The 24923-nt window shown below is 36.1% G+C and overlaps 1 protein-coding gene across 1 annotated transcript in view; it reads right to left on the bottom strand.

The window, feature by feature from the left end:
* Positions 1-4126: 4126 nt before the first annotated feature.
* The window catches only part of LOC115214183 (transcription elongation factor A N-terminal and central domain-containing protein 2), a 186882-nt gene continuing 166085 nt past the window's right edge, over positions 4127-24923 (bottom strand). Inside the window, exons 3-4 of the mRNA XM_029783281.2 lie at positions 19125-19318; positions 4127-4532 (exon numbers count right to left, since the gene is read on the bottom strand). Coding sequence (XP_029639141.1) covers positions 4332-4532; positions 19125-19318 — 395 coding nt within the window. The 3' untranslated portion in view covers positions 4127-4331. The remainder of the gene's footprint in view (positions 4533-19124; positions 19319-24923) is intronic.

Here is a 24923-nt window from a genome sequence, read left to right on the forward strand (position 1 = left end):
AAACGACAACGATGATGATGATGATATATATATAAAACAGGTTAAATTATCTCCATGTGACATTAAGTTTTATGGATGTGTAGGAGACATTCATCTCATCAGATGTTTAGAAGAAGAGACAGTATCTCAAACATCTGATGAGATGTACATATCTTTAAGTCCACAAAACTTTAGCTGAGTCAAATGTTATTGCATACAAGAATATTCCAACCAATTGTGTTGAGTGTATGCTTGTTGACTTGCTCATATATATGCATATATATATATATATATATATATATACACACACACGCACACACAATGAGCATCCACAAAGTTCCCATTTACCAAATATTACTCACAAGGCATTATTTGGTGTAAAGCTACAGTACAAGATACTGTGTAATGGAATCTGAAACCATGAGGATACAAAGCAAATTCTTAACTTTGCAGTCATTACTGCACTTAGTTATAAACCTGTGCCATACAGAAAGCTGTCTTCATGGGCGATGGTTGATAATTAGTCTAACCTCTACTTTGGTAGCTAGTGGTACATGTTATATGTTGACATTTTCTATACTATAAAGAGAGCTGCTTATTAATTAGTTTGGAGAATGGATTTTTTATTAAAATAAAGCAATTATTAAAGTCTACATTGTCTAGAAAACTCTTATAAATTTCAAGTTTAATATAGTTTTAACAAAATGTGGTTTTCGCATTTCTTTTATGACTGAAAATTTCAACGATATAATTCAGTCACAAAACTAATTTTTATTCACTGTGACACAATAATTTTATATAGCAAGATAGCATTTTTAACACCTCTGTTTTTACTCCTGCAAATATAAAGGTTGCCTAAATATGTGCAACACAACTTTCTACAAACATATCAGTAAACACACTTATCCAAATCATAAGTTTAATCCAGTATCAGTTAAATTATGTTGATGTCAGTTTCCTTTCACATTTGTTGGGTGGTGTTGAAGAAATAGAAAGCTGAATAAGAAAAGCAGTTTTAATTTACTAATTACTTATGTGAATATAAACTCATCTCATTTTCTTTCACCTGAAGTATTTGACTGCTGTTCACAATATTAAAAAAAACCTATTATAGACAATTTCTAATGCTAGGGCTCAGAATTATTTTTTTGTGGCGAGAGTACAACACCCTCTGACAAGAATAGATGGGACCACTACATATAAATAGTTTGGTCTTTGAGGTACAGTTTGAGTTAGTGTTTGGGAAATATTGATTGTTCTTTTTGTTGCAGGTTTGTTACTGCCGCTGTTTCTATTTTGTATTGTTATAACATTGTTACAGTGTATTCTTTATCTATCCTCAACAATATCAGCCATACTACAATATTGGAGGCATAAGGATATAACAATTTTAAATGTATTTACTGAGCAAGTGAGGATACAAAGAAAATTAAATATATCAGAAAAATCACACAAATTGCAAATCAAATGTGTAGATATTTAATATTCTCCCAAAGAGCATGAGGGACCTACACAAAGTAGATATAGGTGTTTTCAGATCAAAACTGGATTTCTTCTGGTCTAGAATCCCAGATGAACCTACCTCACGACAGGAGGCAGAAATGAGGGCAGCAACATCAAACTCCCTTATTTACCAGATACCACATATCAGAGGAGGCTCTCAATAATAACAGTGTAGCAAAACAGTGAAGCCCCAGCATGGCCACAGCTGGAACTGATAAGAAAAAAATACTATTTAGCAACTAAGAGAAAACTGACTGGAGGGTGGACTTTCTGCTAGTGCAGTAAATAAATTTTTAATCTGCTTCAATATCATCATTTATATGCATTTCGAAATGCAAAAAAACAAAAAAAAAAACAATAAAACCTAAGACAAAACTACAAGTTCATCATCAATAAAATAACTGATGCTTTTATTGTATACAATATAAAAAATACATTTAGTTAAGATTCTATTTCAGATATAAGAGTTTACAAAATACAATCTGCCGTCATCATCATCATCACCAGCGCTACCACAACCACGAAGATGACCACCACCACCACCACCACCATCATCATTGTTGTTTTAATGTTCACTTTTCTATACTTGCGTGGTCTAACAAAATTCACTGAGGTAAATTTTTCTATGTCCAATTGCCTATTCCTATTGCAGACATTCCTTTGGTCAGACATATTTCACAGAAGATAGCAAAACAAAGGATAGAGTTTGTATGATGGTAATACACCTTAACAGTTATTCCACAATGTCAAGACAAGAAAATAAACACATACATTATATATATATATGCTTGACCGCTAAATCCACAAGTTTTTTTAATTCTCTCTCTGTTTATTTTCTGTCATTCCTTCCTGTTGAAGAGCGCAGGCTCGAAACGTAAAAGACTTTCTCACTTTCCTGAGTGTCAAACTAAGACCCCTGTTTGTTGTTCATATACTTGTCTTTATCTTTTGTTTTTCCGTAAATTTCAACTATATATATATATATATATATATATATATATATAATATATATATATATACATACACACACACATGACAGGCTTCTTTCAATTTCTGTCTTTGAATTCACTGACACGGTTTTAGCCAGCTCAGAGCAATAGTAGAAGCAATAGTACAAGGCACCATGTAGTGGGACTGAACCTGAAACCACATGGTCATGAAAGAAACTTTATAACTACACAGCCATGTCTGCACTTATATATGGATGTTAAAATATCTGTTCAAGCATGAATCCAACAGTTGAAGAACTGTGATTTCGAATCTAGATTTAATGTTATTCAGTAGCTAATGGAGCCAAAGTTATGTGCTCTGTTGTTTAGTTTTTAAACAACTTATGGACATCTGCTGTTATTCTAACAGTAGTATACACATGACAATTCAAGTGTAAAGGAAATTATGTAAACAACATTACAGAATATGAAACAAGAAATTAATTTTTCTTTCTAAAACATACTTAGTGATATGATAATTTTTTTAGAATATTAACTACATCTTTAAACTATGAAACATTTCTGTTAATATTTATATTTATGTCTTAATCGATTTGATACCTTTTTGTCATTAAATGTTTCATTCTTGGACATATATATATATATACCATCCGATCGTGGCCGTTGCCAGCCTCAACCATCCGATCGTGGCCGTTGCCAGCCTTGACCATCTGATCGTGGCCATTGCCAGCCTCGCCTGGCCCCCGTGCTGGTGGCATGTAAAAAGCACCATCCGATCGTGGCCGTTTGCCAGCCTTGTCTGGCACGTAAAAGCACCCACTACACTCACAGAGTGGTTGGCGTTAAGAAGGGCATCCAACCATAGAAACATTGCCAGATCAGACTGGGCCTGGTGCAGCCTTCTGGCTTTCCAGACCCCAGTTGAACTGTCCAACCCATGCTAGCATGGAAAGCAGACACTAAACGATGATGATTATGATGATGATACATATTATACCAAACTGGATTTGAACTAGAACATTTATTTCCAAACAAAGGAAAGTAAAGTTCTTATCAATTATGTAATTGATGGCAAGCTGGCAGAATGGTTAGCATACTGAGCAAAATTCTTAGTTGCATTTTGTTTGTCTGTATGTTATGAGTTCAAATTCTGACACGGTTGACTTTGCCTTTCATCTGTTCAGGGTTGATAAAATAAGTACCAGTTACACACTGCGGTTGATGTAACTAACTTATCCCTTTCCTCAAAACTGCTGGCCTTGTGCCAAAATTTGAAACAAATCATCCAACTGATGCTTATACAGGAATTAGTAGTATCATCTGAAAAATTATATATTTATATTAACAATAACACATCACAGACATTTGAATGCTTAAATACTTAGTATTGTTAAAGCAGTTTGGGGAATTCAAGCTCTCAGATTTAGAGAGGGAGGGAGGGAGGGAGGGAGAGAGAGAGAGAAAGAAAGAGAGAGAGAGAGAGAGAGAGAAGAGAGAGAGAGAGAGAGAGAGAGAGAGAGAGTGTGTGTCTGTGTACATGTGCATGCATGTGAATGTGGGTGTTGGAAACTGGGGAATTATGATAGAATTTTAGTTGGATGCTGAGATCACATGCTGTTTTGTATTCATCATTTCCTTAACAGCAATTCTAAATATCTTCATGTATACAATTCATTAAGTCTATACAAAATTTATATACATTTATATACAGAATTTATTAATATGTTGCTTGATTTCTTACATAATTTTCCAATACAAACAATACAGTTATTATGTGTTAAAATTTTACAGATGTAGTACAGATGGGTATAGACTTTATATGTATGAACAATAGACAAGTATGTAGAAGGAAATTGTTTTGGTCAAATAGTTCAGATGAATGTAGAAAGCATTCAATTATCAAACTGTTGGCAATTTTCCAGCAATTTCTTGCACTAATTCACTTGGAGTTATTGATCTTGATAATAGATTCCTTTGGGTTTCCTTTGACTTCAATGCAAAAACTAACTTTCTGGAAATTTTTTGGTACTGATTATTAACCAGCTTTTTACAGTGGGAAAACACACTGGATTCAAGATCACAAACCAATTTAGAGTTACTCTGTAATTAGAAAGTAAGAAATAATAATTTTAAAAAAATGTAAAATGATATTAAAAATACTATATGACACCACCACCAGTTCCACCATCACCATCAATGTCATTTATTCTCATCTGTCAATTCCAAAACCACATTAAATTTTCACAAAACTATTATACGCATACACAACAAAAAAAAAAAGAAAAATGAAAAATAAAAAGCTCTTAATTAAGAACTTGAAAGTATTCAAAACATCTTTAAATTACTGAAGTTTAAAATAATTCACAATGTTGCTATAACTTCCATATACATATATAAATGCATAATACATATACATAATTACAGTCATATGTGTGTGTATGTGTATAGGCATAGATGAAATTACTGCAACACACTTTAGGAAACCAGCCAACCATCTCATTACCTACCAATCTGGCGAATACACAAGTCAGATTATTTTCTCATTAGAAAAAGGAACAGAGAGGCTACAGTAAATATGAAAACCTTTCCATCTGAAGAATGCACTACACAATATAGATAAGTGACTAGTGACTTTCAGAGTCAGATATGTGTAAACACAGAAACAAAAAACAACATGGAAATGGAAGAAATGGACACTAAAAGATCCTGCAATTGTGAAGAGATTTAAATACCTATAACACAGATGACAATTGGGAAGCTCTATGAAATAATCTGTTTAATCCTTTTGTTACCATATTTCTGTTGAGATGCTCTGTGTTTCTTTCAGCTAATTTTAAATGTAACAAAAAATTTAGTAAAATAACTTGGTTATCATTAAGCTAGTGTTAGGAACATAAATTGTGTCTAAAGTTTGGTGGAATATTTTTTAATTCAGAACTTATGGAAACAAGACATCTTTACTATAGAGCCACGGGTAGTTTCAGCTGGGTTGGTATCAAAAGGATTAAGGCTAAAGAACAGGCATGTGGCTGGAGCAAAGTCCAAGCCAAGCTGAAAGCAAAATGGTAGTGGAATAATATTGCTGATAGAAAGGGTTAAGAGACTGGCTTGGAAAACCTGGAAGGTAAGTAGTTACAGGGAGTGTTACCAAAGGGCAACTAGGCAACAGCTATATTTGGCTGAGGGTGAGGCGGAAAAGAAGAGATTTGCACATGCCCTGCAGTGTGAGGATCAAAGATGTGAGGTGTTCAGGATTGTGAAAGAATGTGTGAGAGAAAAACAAGATGTCATTGGTAAGAAGTGTATTTGGAATGATGAAGGCATACTTGCCATTGATACAGAAGAGAAAATAGTTGTGAGGAAGAGCTATAAATAAGAAGCTGCTGAATGTGAAAAACACACAGGATAAACAGGGACTATCTCATGCTCACCCTACTGAGTGAGCAGTAATTCAAGTAGATAAAGCAGTGAAGGAGATAAAGGAGAAAGCTGAAGCTCTGTCAAGGACAGTTGTAGAGATGCTCAAAATATCCAGTGAGGTAAGGCATGTGATTACGATCTGGAAAGCAAATTACATTATGAAAGAAGGAGTTATATTCAATAGCTGGCAAAGCAGTATCATTATAAACTGCCACAGAAGCAATGGAGATGCCTTAGAGAGGTGCAACTATCAAGGAATCAAACTACTGGATCAGATTATGAAGGTTATAGAGAGAGTCATAACACAATTGATTCAGATCAGGTACAGCTTGGATGCATGCCTGGAAGTACCATGGATGCAATCTTCCTAGTGAGGTAACTTTATGATAAATACTTGGCAAAGAGTAAACCATTATTCATTATTCTTGTCATTTGTTAACTCAGAGAAGATATTTGACAGGGTACCACATACAGTAATCTGGTGGCTACTAAGGAAACTAGGAGTAGATGAAGAGCTTGCGAGAGTGATGCAAGTTATGTACAATGATGCAGTAAGTAAAGTGAGAGTCAGCAATAAATTTAGCATGAAAGTAAGAGTCCATCAAAGTCCCGTCCTCAGTCTTCTCCCATTCATCAAAGTCCTACAAGCCATATTAGAGGAGTTTAAGACTGGTTGTCCTCAGGAACTCCTATACACTGATGTTCTAGTTATCATGGCTGAATCTACAGGCAAATTTGAGAGGAAATTCCAGGCATGAAAGCTAAACCAAGGATCAATCAGGCTTAAGGCAAACTTAGCAAAGATAAAGGACTTTGTAAGTAAGAAATAAGTTAGAATCCTGGTACCTTCAGGGAAATAGCCTTGCTTGAAATGCATTAAAGGAGTTGGTGTAAACTCCAAATACAGTACTCAAGTAAGTTATGGACATACAAGAGATGTAGCAGAGTTACAGGCAGGCTAGCCTCATACGTGATTAGATGCACAGGAGCAGCGTGTACTATGAGCGCACCAGAAACAGATTCTCTTAAATAGCTGGATAGCTCACTAAAAGTAATTGATAGCGTTTGTTGCCAAGTAGATGTAATTAGCAAAGGGGTAGTTGCTCTGCAAATATATTGGCCAGAGTAAATACAGATTGGAGAAAGTTCAGAGAGCAAATGCTGCTGTTGGCAACAAAGGCATTTTTCCCTTTGGAGTGAAGGGCAGATTGTATGACACTTGTGTTAGAACTTCAATACAGTATGATAGTGAAACATGGGTCTTGAATGCAGAGGATCTGAGAAGACTGGAAAGAAATGAAGTAAGCATGCTCTGTTGGATATGCAATTTAAATGTTTATGAATGACAGACAAATGCGAAAAGGGTCCAACTATTCAAGGAGCACAACTATTCAACTCTATTCCGGTACATGTCAGAAATCTATCAGGATGCAGTGTGGAATCATTCAAATTGCAGCTGGATAGATACTTAAGCACCATTAGAGATGAACCCCATCTCCCAGGATATACACAACGAGCACAAACTGACTCAAACTCGCTCCTACACATGTCAAAATTAAACAGAGAATACAACCTGGCAACCACACCAGACTCTGAGGGTGGAGTCTTCGACTTGGCCTGAGCATGGACTCAAACTCAAATGAAATGAAATAAGCGTTCACATAATAATTTGATTTCTTATGGTTAAATTTATGTAGGCTTTACCATCTAATTTTTTAAATTAACCATTAGGCTTCCATGTCAGCCATGTGTTGATTTTTTTTTTTGAGGCCTGTGTTTTTTACATGTTTATTTTAGCCTTGTGTTGCAATATGAGTAAGGCTTTCATGATTTGTCTTCTATTTCTGTATTTTATAGAAAATATATTATTCACTAGTATTTTTCTAACATTGTGGTGTGTGATATAGTGTGTTGTGATTGATCTTTGTAAATGCACAGTGAGCATATGAGAGAGTTCTGTATTTATATGGCCTATATAACAGCAGAAGTCCTGAAGTTTACAACTTTCAGTTTTACAATCAAATTTATAGATTACATTGGTCATTAGCAGCTTGTTCTCATGTTTACATGATTGAAGTGTATTATTGACAAGGAGGTTTTGATTTTAGCATTTTTTGTAGTATACTACTAATTTCAGTTTACAATTAGAAGAATTTTGCTTTTCATTTTATGAGGTTTCTGATTATGTATTTGTCTGTTCAATAGTTGTTATGCATTTGATTCATATAATAAATGTTATGCGTAACTTGTGTATTTTTATTGAATGTGCCCACTGGTGTATTTGTTGTAGTGTACTTGTGTCAGTATTCTGTTGTAGCTAGGTCTGGTAGTCTGCTGGAATATTTGTTTCTAATTAATGTTTCATTCTGTGGATTTCTTTCCCTTTCTTGTGGACAAGAATTTAAATTCTCTTCTGAGTAGTGATTTTACCACTAACATCTTACAGTTGTGTGGGCATTCACTGACTTCTTGTGGATGCATGCATTTGTTTGATTCTTTAGTGTATACTGAAGTCTTGGGTCTTTTCTTTGATCTTTATATTTACACCTAAAAAGCAGAGTCTCATTTGTATTATTCAGGTTGTTAAATTTTCTCAAAGTCTTCTTTTAGTTTCTCAATCACATTCTCTACTGTGCATAGGTAGAGTGCTGCAAACATAGATTCTAAGGAAGACCTCATGGCTACGCCATCTATTTGTTTGTACACTGGGCAGAAATCTTCTTCAATGAGTAGAAAGTAAGTAAAACCCATTTGTGCATTTATCACTGTAATTAATATAATTTTACTTTTTGTTGTTGGATGTTATATTTCTGAACCTTAAAGAATTTGCCTTTGTCTCTTAAGTAAATTATTAATTTTTGTATTATACCTGTTTCAATCCATGACGATAGACATATTACTTTTGTCATCCATAAAAATTTTATGTTGTCATTTTTTAAGCCATACTGTACTTTTTAAAGTTTATTATTTTGTGAGACTATTTTTATTACATTCACCACAACATATATATATATATATATATATATATATATATATGGGTTGGACAGGCTGGCATGGGTTGAATGCCAGCCCATCCAACCCATGCCAGACTGTCCAACCCATGTCAATTGTCCAACCCATGCCAGCCCGACCAACCCATGCCAGCATGGAAAGCGGATGCTAAATGATGATGATGATGATGATGATGATATATATACACACACTTACACATATATATAAACATGCATATGTGTATGTGCATGTACATTTAGTAATTAGACACATGTGAGCCTCACAAGGTATGTCTTAATTCATTAATTGAGACATTTTTTTACAGAGAGTGCTCTAAAACTAATTAAAAATCAGTAGTGACTATGATCAATGATAACATGAAATAAATAAACAGAAAAGAATTCAAATATACCTAAAAAGAAAACGAACTTATACTCAGCTAACTAATGGTAACCATCTGAGGCATCTAACTATTTCTGAGTTAAGTGACTTCTTCAACCAGTGTAGATAAAAAGCAGGTTCCTGTGAAGCCTTGCTGTAAATATTACTCAACAGCCATAACTGGTTTTAATATAAAGCAACCGAAGCATACAAGAAGAATGAAGCGAGAATATTTATATACAATCCCCTCTACCAAAAAAACAAAAAACAAAAAAAAAAAACAGAAAAGAACATACACACACACACACACAAACCATATGCAAATATGTTAGCTGATCCACCTGTTATATCTGAGATTAGCAAGTTTGAAATTACATAAATAGTTACAAAAACATCAAATTTTATTAACAGGTAAATAATTTTTAAAACCTTTTCTTTGAACAAAAATGTTCATTTTACTTCCCCTTAAATATGATATATTACTTTGAGGTAAAAATAAAAAGCTTTTATCGTTATATTCTGTATTATTAAAACACATAAATTTAAATTTTAATGAAAAATATAATTGGAGCTTTGGATTCCAGTCAAGCAGTAACTTTTAACTGTACAAACCGTGCTGATATTCTTTTTGTCTTTTATGCTTTACCTGTTTTAGTCTCTGGACTGTGGCCATGCTGGGCTACCACCTTGGAGGGTTTTAGTCAGAGAAACTTATGCTTTTAAGGATCAGTACTCATTCTATCAGTGTTTATTGCTGCTAGCAATAGGTTTGTGTTTTCTCTCAGGAGACAGAAAGTGTTGCATCCTTTATAGTGAGAATGAGAAGAGACAGAGCAAGAGAGAAAAAAAGAGAAAGTGAGAGAAAGAGTGTGTGTGTGTGTGTGTGGTGTGAGAGAGAGAGAGAGAGAGAGAGATAGAGGATGATGTGCAAGTTTGAAGTTCAAATACAATGTGTGTATATGTGTGTATGGTGTGTGTGTGTATAAAGTAAACACAAATGCTATTTAAAATTTATGACAACTGTTTTGGTAGAATTTATTTATTTAATGCAGTCCTAAAAGATTATATCATAATTCATAATCCAATGTCATCAGGTAAAATTTTGGAAGGTAAGGTTTGAGAGAGAGAGAGAGAGAGAGAGTCTAACCCATGCAAGGATGTGAAAATGGATATGAAACAAATGAACAAACATGCACAGCAGACATAGAAGCATTAGCTCCTGTTACAATTAGTTGCAAAATCACATAATAGTACATAAAAGATACCGGAGTCCATTTCATCAGACTCCACTGATTTGTTGTATACCTAGCTCACTCATGTTGTGAACTTAAGCACACAAAAAAAAAACTTGAAGGTTTAGTAGCGACTCCAAGAGACCTGACTCTTGGACTCCAAGAGACCTTAGTGGGCCTCTACATTAGATAAATGTTGCTTGATTACAAGTATTTGCTTTGAAAACCTGATTTTATATACTAGTAAAGACTGAACAGTGAGGTAGAATTTTAAGGCTAGATGCATCTCTTGTCAGCAACCCTTATCTGTTTTTCAAGTTAGGGAGGTTTTCTTCTACAAATCTTTGAAAGTACGGAACAACCACTCATAATACCAACAAGGTACGTCACCATTATCAGCATTTCACTCATGCTGTGACAAACATGAAATGATAACATTCATACACATTCACATACACACATGATGAGCTTCCTACAGTTTCCTACTTGTTAATTCACCCAGAAGGCATCAGTGAGCTAAGGGCTATGGTGAGAGATACTTGCCACAGGATCTATGGAATAGGATAAAACTTGAAACTATTCAATCACATTATATATAATCTCATTAATGAAGCATAGTTTAACTGTTGCTTCAGAGCTTAGAATAACTAGAGGAATATACAGGTTTTTCTATAAATGAACACTAATTGGCATAATAACTTTAAAAAAAGAGCAGGAAAAATTTACTCAGGAACACTTGATTAATGATTTAAAATTTCTTAATAGTGTAGGCATAGCTGCATGGTTAAGAACCTTGGTTCCCAATCATGAGGTCTTGAATTCAGTCCTACTTGACAGTACCTTGAGTGTTTTCTACAAATGGCCCAAGCCAACTAAAGCATTGTGAGTGGATTTGGTAGATGGAAACTGAAAGAAACCTGTATATTATATATATATATATATAAATTTAAATAGAGGTTAAAAAAACCACCTCAAGAGATAGAAAATACCCAATGAATTGCTGGTTTGTTACACATTATTTTGTTGTAAATAGTAATATTCCTAAAATATAGGTTTAAATATAAATCTTGGTTTATAAATATTCAAATTAAAATTCAGAAAGTGAAGTAGTATTAATATAATTTATTAACTGCAAAAATTCAACATGTGCACTTACAGCTGTTTCGGTTTTGAACCTGTTGAATTTTTAGCTGTTCATAAATTATATTAATACTACTTCTCCATTTTATGGATTATGGATTTTAATTTGTATGTGTGTGTATATATTTATTTATTTTTTTTATTTATCTAGTTTCAGCTCACTAGCTGTGGCCATGCTGGGGCACCATATATATATATATATATATATATATATATATATATCTATATATATATATATATATATATATATTATATATATATATATATGTATATATATGTGAAGGCGCATGGCTCAGTGGTTAGAGCGTCGAGCTTACGATCGTGAGGTTGTGAGCTCGAATCCCGGACCGGGCTGCGTGTTGTGTTCTTGAGCAAGACACTTTATTTCACGTTGCTCCAGTTCACTCAGCTGTAGAAATGAGTTGCGACGTCACAGGTGCCAAGCTGTATCGACCTTTGTCTTTCCCTTGGATAACACTGTGGCGTGGAGAGGGGAGGCCGGTATGCATGGCGACTACTGTCTTCCATAAAACAACCTTGCCAGACTTGTGCCTCAGAGGGTAACTCTCTAGGTGCAAACCCATGGTCACTCATGACCGAAGGGGTCTTTACCCTTGTATATATATATATATATATATATATATATATATATATATATACATGATATTATTCAGTTATTTCGATTTCTGGCCAAGTGAGAAACAGCTGGTTTCTAACCTAGATCTAAGACTCCTTCATTGGCATTTCAACATCAACAGGGTAGTTGTGCATGTTTGTGTGTATGTGTGCAATATTTAAAGTCAGTGCATGTGCAGAGTTATGTGTGTGTATGTGTATGCATGTATGTGTTTGTAACTAGTTATTATGTGATGGTTGAAAATCATCACATCCACCACTAACACCACCACCACCACCATCATCATCATCATGCAAGTGAGACTCTTCATTTTCAGTTTCAGATGAAAACGTGTCTGACTAACAGGTGATAGTCAGCAACAGCAAGGGCATCCAGCTGTAAAAATTTGCACCTCAACAAATTCTGGCCAACCCATGAAAGAATGGAAAAACTGAAATTTAAATTATGATGATGTTGATGATGATGGTTTACTACATCAAGTATGTTAGCATCCATTGTCTTATCAACATTTCCTGCAGCAGGCGTACCTTGGTAATAACAATTTTCTTCACTTATTCTCTTATATATATATATATATATATAAGTATATATGTTTGTGTGTGTGTGTGTGTATACGTGTGTGCATAGACCAATTATAAATTCTTTGCTCTGTTTACTGTGAAATGGGAGGTAACTTCCTAAAGAGGTGTAATTAAATGGGCAAACTCAGCTATTCAACAAACCGAAATCAATAAAATGAATTACAACTTAAGAACCGAGGGAGGAGGGGTAATTGTATTGAAAAAAACCCCTAGAAGGTGTTACCCCAGCATCGCTGCAGTCCAATGACTGAAACCAGATAAAAAAAAAAAAGGAAAAAAGAAAATAGCAAAAAGGAACTAAATATGAGAGAAATGTCAGTTTTCTTCCAATAACTACAGCAAAAATTCAACTTACCTTACAGTATATATATATATTAATGAAAAATACAATAAAAATCAGATATAAAAATACATTTTATCTTTATCTATTCTTAGTGTCATTTCAATGTTCTAGTTTGCAATCAGATAAAATTTTAGTCAATTTTTAGCTGGAAGCACCAAAAAAAAAAGCAAAAAAAAAAAACAAAAAAAAAAACAAAAGCATCTCATTCTTTTATGATTCCTCTTAAATAATATTTTTCTGAACAATCAGTTTATGTAATCTTAATTTACCTTACATTAACTGCAATTTTATTACACTTTTTTTTTTCCACACGACATATTTCATTGTCTAAATACTGTTCTTTGGTTTATTAGATATTCTTTAGTTCCAAAGTGGTTGGCAGTGATAGTGGTAGTAGTAGTGGCTGTAACTTGCCATCTTGCCATCATCACATTGTTGTCACTACTACTACTACTACTACTACTACTACTACTACTACTACTATGACTGCAGCTATGCTGGAGCACCGCCTTTACTCGAGGAAATCAACCCCAGGACTTATTCTTTGCAAGCCTAGTACTTATTCTTTCGGTCTCTTTTGCTGAACCGCTAAGTTATGGGGATAAACACAGACACACAAACACACACATATATATACATATACATATATACGACGGGCTTCTTTCAGTTTCCATCTACCAAATCCACTTACAAGGCTTTGTTTGGCTCAAGGCTATAGTAGAAGACACTTGCCCAAGGTGATACACAGTGGGACTGAACCAGAACCATGTGGTTTGTAAGCAAGCTACTTACCACACAGTCACTCCTTCTTAGTCAGGTATTTTCAAGTAAAGGTGCATAAGGTGACAAGCTGGCAGTAATGCTAGTGCACTATGCAAACTACTCAGCAGTATTTCGTCTTTCTTTAAGTTTATAGATGTAAGAGTGGCTGTGTGGTAAGTAGCTTGCTTACGAACTACATGGTTCCGGGTTCAGTCCCACAGCATGGCATCTTGGGCAAGTGTCTTCTACTATAGCTTCGGGCCAACCAAAACCTTGTAAGTGGATTTGGTAGACGGAAACTGAAAGAAACCTGTCACATATATGTATATACATATATATATGTGTGTATATGTTTGTGTGTCTGTGTTTGTCACCCCAACATCACTTGACAATGGCTACTGGTGTGTTTATGTCCCCGTAACTTAGCGGTTTGGCAAAAGAGACTGATAGAATAAGTACTAGACTTACAAAGAATAAGACCTGGGTTGATTTTCTCGACTAAAGGTGGTGCTCCAGCATGGCTACAGTCAAATGGCTGAAACAAGTAAAAGAGTATAAAGTAATTAAATGTGTTCAAAATAAATTTCTCGTATTTCAGCCTAAAAATATAATATCAACACATTATCACTTTTAACATTCACTTTGAAATGCTTGTATGATTCAGAGAGAGTTTTATGAGGCAGGGTTTCTGCAGTCCGATGCTCTTCGTGTCTTCAACCCTTTCTTGTTTCCATGCAAGAAAATATTGCCCCATGGCTAGACATGATTTTGCAGAATATTCTAAATGAATGATGTTCATTATCCAAACATCACACAATGACAAGATAAGCAAACACAAAGACACACACACACACACACACATATATATATAAAGATTTATATACATAAACACATTGGGCAAAGTTCACAGAGCTCCTATCCCTGCTAGTAACAAAGGGCCTCTCACTCAGAATAAAAGGTACACTGTATGACGCATGTGTGCGAACAGCCATGCTACAGGGCAGTGACTGCTGAGGACATGTGTAAGCTCGCAAGAAATGAAGTTAATGTGCTCTGCTGGATGCGTGATGTCAGTGTGCATACACGACAGAGTGTAAGTGCCCTGAGAGAAAAGCTGGACATAAGAAGCATCAGATGTGGTGGGCAAGAGAGACGACTGCGCTGGTATGGTCATGTGTTGCGTATGGATGAGGACAGCTGTGTGAAAAAGTGTCACACCCTAGCAGTAGAGGGAACCTGTGGAAGAGGAAAACCCAGGAAAACCTGGGATGAGATGGTGAAGCATGACCTTCAAACGTTGGGCCTCATGGAGGTGATGACAAGTAACCGAGACCTTTGGAGATATGCTGTGCTTGAGAAGATCCAGCAAGTTAAGTGAGACCATAACTGTAGCCTATGCCAGTGCAGCATAACTGGCCCATTTAAAAGTACCCTTCAATCACTAGGCAATAAACTGTGCTTGTGAAGACCTGTTAAGTCTAGTGAAGTCATTGTTGTGGCTGATGACAGTACTGCCTGATTGGCACCAATGTCGGTGGCACATAAAAAGCTCCATTCTTGTGTGGTTGATGCCAATGCTGCCTGACTGGCCCTCATGCAGTGGCACATAAAAAGTACCCACTACACTCTCAGAGTGGTTGGCATTAGGAAGGGCATCCAGCTGTAGAAAGTTTGTCAGATCAGATTGGAACCCGGTGCAGCCTTCTGGCTCGCCAGCCCTCAGTTAAACCATCCAACCCATGCCATATGGAAAGCAGACATTAAATGACGATGATGATGACATATACATACACACACACACACATATACATACATATCATCATCATCATCATCTTTTAGCATCTGCTTTCCATGCTGGCATGGGTTGGACAGTTTGACTGAAACTGGTAAGCTGCAGGGCTACACCAGGCATTGCAGCTTGATGCCCTTCCTAATGCCAACCACTCCAAGAGTGAACACTGAGAGATGTGCAGGTAGTATCCAACCAAACTTCACAGTTTCCCCCATCTATTAGTGCAAAGAAACAATTTCTGTACAAGAACATTTAAATAAAGAAAATTTGTTCATTGACTTGAGATACCTGTCCTGCCTTGATTTTTGTTGTCCTTTCATCTCTAATAGAATATAAGTTAAAGTTAACTTAGCCAAGACTAAAGTTGTTGTTAGCAAGAAAGGAGATAAGACTCCCATTCTAGCTGGCAAATATCCCTGTTCAATATGTAGGAAAGGAGGGGGATGTAATTCCATTTACTGCACCAAGTGTAAGCTATGGACACATAAGAGATGTAGTGGAATTGTGATAAGATTATCAGATAAAGTTGCTTTCGTGTGTGGCAGATGCACAGGAACAGTAAGTATTAAGAGTATGAGGGACTTAACCCTTTTGTTACCAGCCTGGCTGAAACCGGCTCAGGCTCTGTTGTACAAATGTCTTGTTTTCATAAGGTTTTAATTAAAATCTTCTATCAAACCTTAGTCACAATTTATGTTCCTAACACTAGCTGAATGATAACTAAGTTATTTTGCTAAATTCTTCGTTATATTTAAAGTAATTGAAAGAAACACAGAGTATCTCAAAATAAATACAGTAATGAAAGGGTTAAACTTTTTCAAATGCCCAGGTGGCTCTCTTGAGGTAGTAGATAGTTTCTGCTATTCAGGTGACCAAATTAGCAATGGTGGTGGATGCTCTGAAAGTATTGTTTCTAGAATAAGAATAGGATGGAGGTAGTTCAGAGAACTACTACCTCTGTTGGCAGTAAAAGGACTCTCTCGCAGAGTGAAAGGTAGATTGTATGATGCTTGTGTGAGAATGGCTGTGTTACATGGTAGTGAGACATGGGCTCTAACTGTGGAGAACATGCGTAAGCTGGAGGGGAATGAAGGTAGTATGCTCCATTGGATTTGCAACATCAGTGTGCATGAGAGACAAAGCACAACTGTGTTGAGAGAAATGTTAGATTTAAGAGGGATTAAATGTGATGTGCTGGAGAGGAAAATGTGTTGGTTTGGACATGTGATGCGTATGAAGAAAGACAGCTGTATAAAGAAGTGCCTGTCATTGAGAGCGGAAGAAGGAGACCCAGGAAAACATGAGATGAAGTGGTGAGACTGATCTTAGGATGTTAGGGTTCATGGAGGAAATGACAGGGGACTGAGATGTTTGGTGATATGAGGTTCCAGAGAAGACCTGTCCACAAAACTGAGTTGTGTCCTACCCACATGTAACAAACTTTTCAGCCACTCTACCCTAAGAAACTGAACTCATAGCTCCTCTTCTAACTGCATCTTTCTCTTCCTCACATTCCTCTTCATAAATTATCATTGTTTCCCAATCCCCTTTCTTGCCCTCACTGTCACGCTCACTGTATTGCTGCTCTCCAGACCTCCAACACCCACACCCTATTTTTCTACCCAGGTTTTATGCTCAGATCCTTCTTACTTGTGAGTATACCCTAGCACTAATCCATCTCTCTTCTGCTCTCTCTTACACTTTTGCTGTTTCCTGCTCTTCCTACTCTCTCTCTCTCTTTCTCTCATTTCCCTTTGGTCACTATCTCTCTCTTCTTGTTTTTCCTCTGACTAGGTAATTAAGTATCACCTTCACATCAGCACACTTGTTTCTAATCTTGCACATCCAACAGAGCATACAAGCTTCATTCCTCTTCAGTCTTTGCATGTCCTCCACCTTCACGCCCAGCATCTCACTATCATGGAATACAGCTATTCATACACAAGCACCATACAATCTACCTTTCACTGTGAGAGAGAGGCCTTTTGTTGCCAAAAAATGTAAAAGCTTTCTGGCTGACACTTTGAAGTCACTGTCAAAAACAATGATGATGATGATGATGATGATAAGTACATATCTATACACACATACACAAAATGCACACCTATATGACAGGCTTTTTTCAGTTTCTGTCTACCAAATTCACTGAAAAGGCATTATTCAGATTGGAACTATAGTGCTGTACAGTGGGATTGAACTCAGAACTACATGGTCATAAAATGAACTTCAACACAATCATACATGCACTTATATTCTTTTATTTGTTTCAGTCATTTGACTGCAGCCATGCTAAAGCACTGCCTTTTAGTCGAACAACTCGACCCCAAGATTTATTCTTTGTAAGCTTAGTACTTATTCTATTCACCACTTCTGCTGAACCACTAAGTTACAAGGACATAAACACACCAATAGCGGTTGTCAAACAATGGTGGGGTAAGAAGCAGACACACACACACACACACACATATACAATGGGCTTCTTTCAGTTTTCGTCTACCGAATCCACTCACAAGGCTTTGGTTAGTCTGAGGCTATAGTAGAAGACACTTGCCCAAGGTGCCACACAGTAGGACTGAACCCAGAACTATGTGGTTAGTAAGCAAGCTACTTACCATGCAGCCACTCCTGCACCTATATGTATATTATTTTGTTATAAATATTCACAAATCTGATTCTGCATAATATATATACATATATATATACAAAAAAAAACAATAGTTAAATCAGTGTTAATATATTATAGAAAAGGAGCAGCTTATACGCCAACTGGAAATAATTAGAAGGGAAAGAAAAAAAAATCAATGTTATTTATATTATTTTGATTCTTTTGCCAAGAATAGGAGACAACTTTGGACAGGTTTCATTCTTATATTATGACCATCTTTGGTGAAGCATATATATGAAAAGTAGGTTAGGTACCACTCATTTCATGCTTCAGTGGTTAGTAGTAATAAGATTAGTCAGCTGTAAAATCAACTGCATCAACATTATGTAAATTACCAAATTTCATAAAACCATCCGATTAATGTTAACAGAAAAAAAAAATGAATGTAAAATAGTTTTAAAAGAAGGCAAATTTTATTATTCAAGTTAAGCACTCACTACACACACACACACACATACAGAGTCAAGCAATTTATTTGCTATAAAATCTCTATGCAGCTACTTGATGTGTAAGAAGTAGCAGCTAAGTCTTCTTCAAAACACACCCTGTTGTCTTAAAAACAGAAAAAACACTGGATACGGTTCTTTTATATACACTGGTTAATAATGGCTGTTTTTCTATACACTATGTATAGAACAAAGGTGGGATGATTATAGTAGGAATGTTTTTGATCAGAGCTGACTTGGGTTAAACGACAACAACATTAACAAGAGCAATCCGTTAGAAAATTAATTTAAGTTTTAATTACCTCCAATTCAAAAGATTGAGCAATGAATTTCTTAACAGTTTCTCTTTTTTTCGTTGTCACTAAGTCATATTTTACTTCCACTGGAACGAGATTATTTTGAGTTTTGAAAAAGTTGTTCCATTCTTTACAAACTCTCTGAGCCAGTTGTCTAACTTTAGTATCTTTGTGGCAGCGTAACCGTTTAACTATGCGACCTGTCGAAATAGAGATCGAAATTCTTTTGATAGTTCTTTTGAAAGCCTTTTTTAAAACAAAACAGATAAAAAAAAAAATTAAAAAGAAAGAAGAAACAAGGAAAATAAAAAGATAAAATAAAATAAAATTAGTCTCTATTTTATTTTTTTTACAAAAAATTTAGCCTCATATCACGCACATGAAAAAAGATAAGGAAAATAATGTAAAATAATATAACTTAAAGAAGAACTGAAAATTTTTAAAAAATACGATAATAAAACTCTATCAACAACAACAACAACAACAATAATAATTATCAATATAATAATAATTACATTGAGCATGATTGGATCTCAAATAAATAATAACAATAACAGTAACCACAATCAGCACAATGTGTGGGTTTAGCAATGAGCTAGTATGCTGATCCTGTTCATTTCTTCTATTGATAGTGTCAAAAATATGTAAATTAGTTCATATTTAAAAAGGAAAAATGGAATAGTGTTCTAAATACAAACCCCTATCATGTACACACGCAATGCACATTAGTTTGGTGTTGCTACTTGTTTGAACTGCACCAGTTATTTTGCTGGAATTATGAACAATTCAATAAATTTGAAAGACACAGAATATTAATATTATTAACAAAAGAGAAGCAAAGATGACGAACAAGGATTGCTTCCAGAATATTAGAATATGATGGAACCAGCAGAACTAGAAGGTACAAATATGCTAATAATAAAAAAAAAAAGTAAAGACAAAATTTAATTATCAAATTTACACTGTCTTAGCAAAACATGTTTAACCCTTTTGATACCAATTTGCCTATGATGGCCCCTGGTTCTATGGTACAAACTTCCTGTTTTAAGTTGTCAAAATTAAAACCTTCTCTCAAAATTTCCTGTCAATTTATGCTGCAAATACTGAAGTTAATAATGGCAAAGTTATTTTATTAAATTCTTCATTTTTTCAAAATTAATTGAAACCAAAATAGTGTACCTCAACAAAAATATGGTAACAAAAAGGTTAACCAACACTAAAGTGTTCATATTTAATACACTGTCTGTACTTAAGTATCTAATTTAAATTAGAATCCCAATCAGAACTCCATCATAACCATGACTGATGCCATGAGATTTCAACACCAGCATGATATACTAATGTATAAAGTTTGAAATATTGGCCAACACTAGTAAAGTATACAACTGTACAATAGATATCCTGAAAGGGATGCAAAATAGGCATAACTTCTTTTTATTAACTAAGATAGGTCATCCATATTACATATTCTTACTCTTTTACTCTTTTACTTGTTTCAGTCATTTGACTGCGGCCATGCTGGAGCACCGCCTTTAATCGAGCAACTCAACCCCAGGACTTATTCTTTTGTAAGCCCAGTACTTATTCTATTGGTCTCTTTTGCCGAACCGCTAAGTAACGGGGACATAAACACACCAGCATTGGTTGTCAAGCAATGCTAGGGGGACAAACATAGACACACAAACACACACATGCATATATATATATATATATACACATATATACGATGGGCTTCTTTCAGTTTCCATCTACCAAATCCACTCACAAGACTTTGGTCGGCCCGAGGCTATAGTAGATGACACTTGCCCAAGGTGCCACGCAGTGGGACTGAACCCGGAACCATGTGGTTGGTAAACAAGCTACTTACCACACAGCCACTCCTGCGCCTTTATATGTTTATAAAGTAACTCTTCTTTCTGGTCTTCTTCATTGCAAGCCAATAATGGGTTCCAAATAGAAACAACTTGCCATTACTGAGTTCTTGACAAAGGAAGAGGAGTGCAAGAAGTTCTTAAAAAAGCTGACATGGGGAAGCAGCTGAATTCTCAGAAAATGTTGCTTCAACAACACTAAGGCAGGATATAGTGCTGATCTCAGAAGTGTCCAAGCAAGTAGTTCTGTTGGAATTCTCCATTTCTTGGGAGTATTGCATCAAGGGGACAAATTAGAGTACGAGGAGGAAACATACTGAGCTGGTAGGGTTATATCAAAGGAATGGGTGGTAAGCAAGATGTGACCCCCTTTCAAGTAGAATGTAGTGGGTTTGCAAGCCAGTCCTTTGCCAGAGCTTACGACATGCTTGGCATGACGGGGGCCCAGTAAGCAAAAGGCCATCAGGTTGGCTGCACATGCAGCAGAGGATGTCTCAAGATGGTTGTGAATCACGAGGTGCAAGCCTTAGAAGGAGCAGTGCTAACTGGACATATACTGGGACTTGAAGAACCTTGGCTGAGTTACCTGGGTGATGTTGAAAGACCTCATGACCCAGAAAACACCACTGATGGTGTGTTCGGGTGTGTCACAGGATCATTTAAGGAAGAACTGTGTTTCTCACACAGAAGAGTGCTTAATTCCTGCTTTTCAGCCTGAAACAGCTACACTATTTGATTTGCAGCAATGTGCAGCTCAGAATACTCCTTAGTATTCAGATTGCTCTGTCAAACGTAATACTTATTTATTCACATTGTTTTGAATTAATCTTGCATTACCTTGTAGCTTTGTGATTTGTATGATCTGCATGTTATTTTTAGATTGTCATAGCAGTATGGGTATGAGAGGCTGGATCTGACCTGTTTGAACTTAAAACAGGTAGAAAATTTTGGCTGGGTAGGCCAGTTTAAATGCTAAAGGGTTAAGAGTTAATCAAGACATGTGACCTCCATGGTTACAACAACTAAATTATTGTTAACAGATTTAATGTACTGAGCATTAAAAGCTATTGGAAATGCATAGTAAGCAAAATGCAGCAAATATTAGCTCATTAATCAATATCATTTTAATAATTTTAACAAGTGGGGGAGACAGCTACAGTGATATGAAGTGAAGTCTGTGTTACTTAGCTGAGGAGGTCTAATCCAGAGTTTTAAGCACTTATTTGGTCACATATAGACAGATACCTTTTGACTTTGCCACTTTTGACCCAGTGGAGCATCCAGGATGTAATGAGAGGGCAGTACCAGCAGTAGGTTGGTACTTAGTTTTCAGTAAAGAGCACTGGAACAATGTAAAATGAAGTGCCTTACTCAATGACACAATATACAGTCCAGTCTGGGAATTGAAACCACAACCTTTATAATCATGAGCATAATATCCTAATTGCTAGGTCACTTACACAAACACATATCTACACAGCCATATACATATAAGTGCAAGCATGGCTGTGTGGTTAAGAAGTTTGTTTCCCAACCACATGGTTCCAGGTTCAGTCTTACGGCATGGTACCTTAGCAATGTATTCTGCTATAGCTTTGGGCTAACCAAAATCTTGTCACTTGATTTATAGACAGAAACTGAAAGAAGCCCCTGTATAGGTGTGTGTGTGTGTATGTGTGTGAGTGACTGGTTTTATATTTCTGTCTAGACATGTGTTTCATGTTGTGGTTGTAAACAATAGCTCTGCTATGGTGTCATTTGCTTGCAACCCACTGAGAAACCATGCTTGGGCTTTTCTGATACAGCTTGACATGTAATGTTGTTTTTCTAAGCAAAAGGCTTATTTTAGCATTGTTTGTTTTCAGTTCTCTACGTTAGCATGTCTGGGCTGTCTGTTGTTTGATAGACTGGTAGATTATTACTTTTCTAGGGAGCAGATTGCAGCTGGCAGCAGGAAGAGCATCTAGTCATGGAAAAGTCTGGCCCAACATACTCCCATCTGAGCCATGAAAGCATGGAAAAGTAGACATTAAAGTGACGATTCAATATATATAGAGAGGGGGGGGAGAGAGAAAGAGAGAGAGAGAGAGAGGTGTGGCTGTGTGGTGAGAAGTTTGCTTCACAGCCACATGATCCTGGGTTCAATCCCCCTATGTAGCACCATGGGCAAATGCTTTCTGCTACAGCCTCAGGCTACCCAAAGTCTTGTGAATGGATTTGATAGACAAAAATGTGAAAAGAGTCAATCACACACACACAAAATCATCATCATCATCATCAACATCATCGTTTAACGTCCGTTTTCCATGCTGGCATGGGTTGGACGGCTTTACAGGAGCTGGAAAGCTGGAGAGCTGGACCAGATTCCAGTATATTTTGGCATAGTTTCTACAGTTGAATGTCCTTCCTAATACCAAATACTTTACTGAGTTCTAGATGCACGACCATGGGTGCTTTTCATGTGGCACTGGCCCAGGTGCTTCTTATGTGGCACCGTTGTGTTTTAAGTCAACCAGCATGGGTGCTTTATACACAGTACCAGTGTGAGGGTAACATACATATATGTGGGTGTGTGTACATTTATGTATGCATGTATGTGTGTGTATTATTATGTGTGCCTTGACATTGTGTGACAGTTGAAAATGAATGTCTTCCTCATACAAGTGGTATTCTTCATTCTAAATCTTCCATGAAAATACATGCCTGGATACAGGAAAATATCACTTTGCTAAGAAATAAGCAAGGGTTGGTAACATGAAAGTCATCCAGCCATAGAAAATCCACCTCAACTAAATTCCAACCAACCCATGCCAGCAAGGAAAAGTAGATGTTAAAGTGATCATGATACATATACATACATATATATATAATTAGGGTTAAGCAAAAAAATTGTTTTACCACACACCGAACTTTTAGAAATAGCAGCCAAAGAATTTAGCTATTTCCACTACTAAAACATACTGAACACTGCTTGGTAAAATTATTAATTACAAATTAATTAATTAATTTTACCCTTATTATTATTGACTATATATATATATATACTTGGGAAAGGATGCATGGCATTTGATCATATAATAATATAATTAATATATAAATATATGCATATATACATACATTTATGTAAATACATAGAGAGACTTAGTAATTTTAATATTTCTATTATATATATATATATATATATATATATATATATATGATCAAAGGAAGGTTAACTGGGAAGATAGTTTTTGTGTGTGGCAGATACACAAGTGCAAAATATACTGAAGATGTGCAGAAAACAGCTGCTATCACATGCCAGGGGGAAAAACTAGAAGTGGCTGATAGCTTCCATTAACTTGGTGACCAAGTCAGTAGCAGGGGTGGATGCTCTGAGAGCATAGCTGCTAGAATAAGAATAGACTGGGCAAAGTTCAGAGAGCTCTTACCCCTGTTGGTAACAAAGGGCCTCTCGATCAGAATGAAAGGTAGACTGTATGACGCATGTGTGCGAACAGCCATGCTTCATGGCAGTGAAACATGGGCTATGACTGATGAAGACATGTAAACTTGAAAGAAACGAAGCTAGTATGCTCCACAGGATGTGCCATGTCAGTGTGCATGCACAACAGAGTGTAAGTGGCCTGAGAGAAAAGTTGGACATAAGAAGCATCAGGTGTGGTGTGCAAGAGAGATGACTACACTGGTATGGTCATGTGTTATGTATTAATGAGGACAGCTGTGGTGAAGAAGTGTCACACCCTAACAGTGGAGGGAACCTGTGGATGAGGTAGACCCAGGAAGAGCTGGGATGAGGTGGTGAAGCATGACCTTCGAATGTTGGGCTTCACAGAGGCAATGACAAGCGACCAAGACCTTTGGAGGTATGCTGTGCTTGAGAAGACCCGACAAAACAAGTGAGATCGTAGCCATGGCCTATGCTAGTGTTGCATAA

The sequence above is a fragment of the Octopus sinensis genome, linkage group LG7 (assembly GCF_006345805.1).
Source record: "Octopus sinensis linkage group LG7, ASM634580v1, whole genome shotgun sequence".
Lineage (NCBI taxonomy): Eukaryota > Metazoa > Mollusca > Cephalopoda > Octopoda > Octopodidae > Octopus > Octopus sinensis.